This window comes from Platichthys flesus, chromosome 24 (genome assembly GCF_949316205.1).
Source record: "Platichthys flesus chromosome 24, fPlaFle2.1, whole genome shotgun sequence".
In the NCBI taxonomy this organism is placed as follows: domain Eukaryota; kingdom Metazoa; phylum Chordata; class Actinopteri; order Pleuronectiformes; family Pleuronectidae; genus Platichthys; species Platichthys flesus.
Genome location: NC_084968.1, coordinates 14,097,017 through 14,100,397, shown reverse-complemented (window position 1 = coordinate 14,100,397; position 3,381 = coordinate 14,097,017). Strand labels below are relative to the sequence as shown.

Sequence of the window (3,381 nt, the reverse complement as noted above, 5' to 3'; positions counted from 1 at the left end):
ATGGATCCACATGTGTCGAAGTATGAACTCGGTGAGTATTTTGCATGAAGTCAATGTTTCTTTTATTTGGATAAAGTAAATTATTATTTATATTTTTTTGAATATTTTCTGTAAGTAGACAAACGTTTTACTGTCTCATAAAACAGAAGGCACTGTGAAGCCGTTCTAAGGTTGAGTCCATTAAAGTTTATATTGAAAGAGGGTTACAATTATTTTTTCTGGAGTTTTCTCTTCCAGTCAGTCTTTGTGTGTCCAGATGTTGTCAGTGTTCTGCTGTTCACAGGGAACCAGGTTCACCCTGCTGCTCTAAGCTTCAGGGAACATCTGGCCAATTGTCTGGAGGACAAAGACTATGATATGCTGCTGCAGACAGCAAAGACCGGCCTCCAGCACTCGCCGCCGACAGATTTGTTCTGCGCCCGGCCACGTCATGTGGTGGTTGTTGGAGCTGGCATGGCTGGACTGACGGCGGCAAAGCTGCTGCAGGACGCAGGACACAAGGTACGTGCAGCAGGTCCATCACGACTGCTGAAATTCTTTTGTGCCGCAACATGTTGGGTGTTTTGTATGATGATGGACCAACTCCTGTATCCAAGAAATTTCAGGTTAACTTCTGTTCAGTGGGAGGAAGTGAGGAAGCTTCATCTGTATTTATTTATTATATAGTCATTGACGACATCACTACATTTTGTAGCGAATAATCCAGAGTTCAATACATTATTGAGAGGAAATACCCATTTATTATAAAATCAGGAATAAGATGCTTATGTCTAACCTTGTAATTGACCTGTTTGTACAAGGTGACCATATTAGAAGCTAGTGGTCGTGTGGGAGGACGAGTGGAGACGTACAGGAATGAAAATGACGGCTGGTACATTGAATTGGGAGCAATGAGGATCCCAACTACTCATGAGTGAGTAGAAACTGTTTTTTGTTGAGGTTTTATTTCGTGGTATCTTTAGCTAGCTAATGTTCTTTCTTTCTTGTGTCTCAACAGAATCATCCGCTGGTACGTGAAATCACTTGGACTCGAGCTAAATGAATTCTTCATGACTCACCCCAACACCTTCTACCTGGTCAATGGGATAAAGAAACGGACGTTTGAAATGAAGGCAGACCCTGACAACATGGGGTATAACCTGGAGGGTCACGAGAAAGGGAGGTCGGCCAGTGAGCTGCTACAACAATCTTTGGAGAAGGTGTGGAAGCATCATGTGTTCTTTCGTATACAGTAAATAAGTTTGAGATGAAAGATTGTCTTAAATATGTATTTATTTGTCGTATGTAGACGATGCAAACTCCTGTGAAAACACCTACAGGACGCTATATTATGATTAATACGTTTACACGTTGACATAATAAGGTCAGAATACTCGGACTTGGAAGAAGCAATCCTTTTATTATTGCTTCTTCCAAGTTTGACCTTACTCGGTTAAAGGTAATCAGAAAATACTTCCCAATACATATTTGTTTTGGCACATTTGGGCCACATTTGCAATTTAAAATTGTTTTAGACATCATTTATACATAAACATCAAATTAATCATTTCCAGTATTTGTTAAGAGTAAACAATTGAATATAAAACATATTTTCTCTTCCTGTTTGATGGTTATGTGACTTAAATGTGTACCTGTCGTTGTAATTTATCTTTTTTGTAGGTGTATGACTATATGGGGAAACATGGCTGTTCTGAAGCTCTTAAGAAGTACGACCACTACAGTGTGAAGGTAAAGCACAATGTGATTTCATGTATATGCACAAAGTTAGAAACACAACTTAATGAGACATGTGAAAACATTTTTAAGTAATAACTCATTAAAATGAACTTGAATATAAACAGAATATGTATATTTTAAGATTAACGTTTCCTTTTTCACAGGACTATCTGAGAACGGAAGGTGGTTTGAGCGCAGAAGCCGTGAGGATGATCGGAGACTTGCTCAACGAAGACAGCCTCATGCACATGGCTCTGACTGAGATGTTGTACCTCAACAGCGATGTCAATGACAACACCAAGTAAGACTTACCAACATTAGTATGTGTTTCAATTGCAACTCTCTGATGAAGGGTCTTGTAGAAAGGGGCAAGATCAAATAGACAACTCATTTAATTGTACTTTTTTGTATTAAGTTAGTTGTAAGTAACAGAAGTTGGTGTGTGAGCAGTAATAGTGGATAACAGAGGTTAGAATCTTGCCTATGAACAGTGATACATTTATTAGGCCACTGAAATCAGCTAACATCACCTCAACTCGTCCTTGTTATGTTTTTGTGAACAAGATATGTCAAGAACAACTTGAGGAAATGTCATTTCATGCTCAAATGAGAACATGTCTCTTTGCTTTTGAAGGTACCATGAAATAACAGGTGGGTTGGATCTTCTCCCCAAAGCTTTACACAAAACACTGAAGGCCCCTGCTCTCCTGAACTCCAAGGTGAAGCGTATCAGTCGGTCAGATAAAGGTGTCGTCATATCGTACAAGAAAGACAAACAATCCTTTCTGACCGACCTTAAGGCTGACACAGTCCTGGTAACCACCACAGCCAAAGCAGCCCTGTTCATTGAATTTGAGCCACCTCTCCCCGTTGACAAGATGGAGGCCCTGAGGGCGGTCCACTATGGCAGCTCCACAAAAATCATCCTCACCTTCAGTGAGAAGTTCTGGGAGAGGGATGGTATCAAAGGAGGGAAGAGCATCACAGATAGGCCCTCTCGTTTTATCTACTATCCCAGCCACGGTTTCCAAAACAAGGACATCGGCGTCCTCCTGGCCTCCTACACCTGGGCTGAAGATTCGCTTCTCTTCCTTGGAGGGACTGACGAAGACCTGAAAGAGCTGCTTCTGGGAGATTTAGCTGCGATCCACGGAGAGTACGTCCGACATCTCTGCACAGGGGTGGTGGTGAAGAAGTGGAGCTTGGATCCCTACAGCCTGGGCGCCTTCGCTCTCTTCACACCCTACCAACACCTGGAGTACGCTAAGGAGCTCTTTAAAAGTGAAGGCAGGCTGCACTTTGCTGGTGAACACACTGGCTTCCCTCACGCCTGGATCGAGACAGCTATGAAAACTGGAATCAGAGCTGCGATCAACATCAACAGGGAGCTGAACTATGTCTCCACCTAAACAAGAGACGATCTCTGAGCCGTCACATCTGAATAAATCACTATCATTGTACTCCTTGGTTTTAGGGAAATCTTTATAATTTGTAATCACTTAATTTTTACATTTATTCATTTGAAAGCAGATGTTTGTCATTTGAGCTTGAGATTAGTGCCTTGTTCTGTTTTCTATGCTTTTCATTAATTCTGAACACAATCGATGGTTGTCTACGATTCTATTCTGGTACACGGGGCTACATACATGGAAAGATTCTACCTGT

The 3,381-nt window shown here is 41.5% G+C and overlaps 1 protein-coding gene across 1 annotated transcript; it reads left to right on the top strand.

Moving 5' to 3' along the window:
• LOC133950312 (L-amino-acid oxidase-like) lies at positions 1–3,176 on the top strand. Its single transcript, XM_062384562.1, is given in 7 exon segments — positions 1–31; positions 257–501; positions 801–913; positions 998–1,199; positions 1,660–1,728; positions 1,881–2,017; positions 2,351–3,176. Coding segments are annotated over 7 exon segments (1,590 nt in total). The 3' UTR covers positions 3,144–3,176.
• Positions 3,177–3,381: the final 205 nt, after the last annotated feature.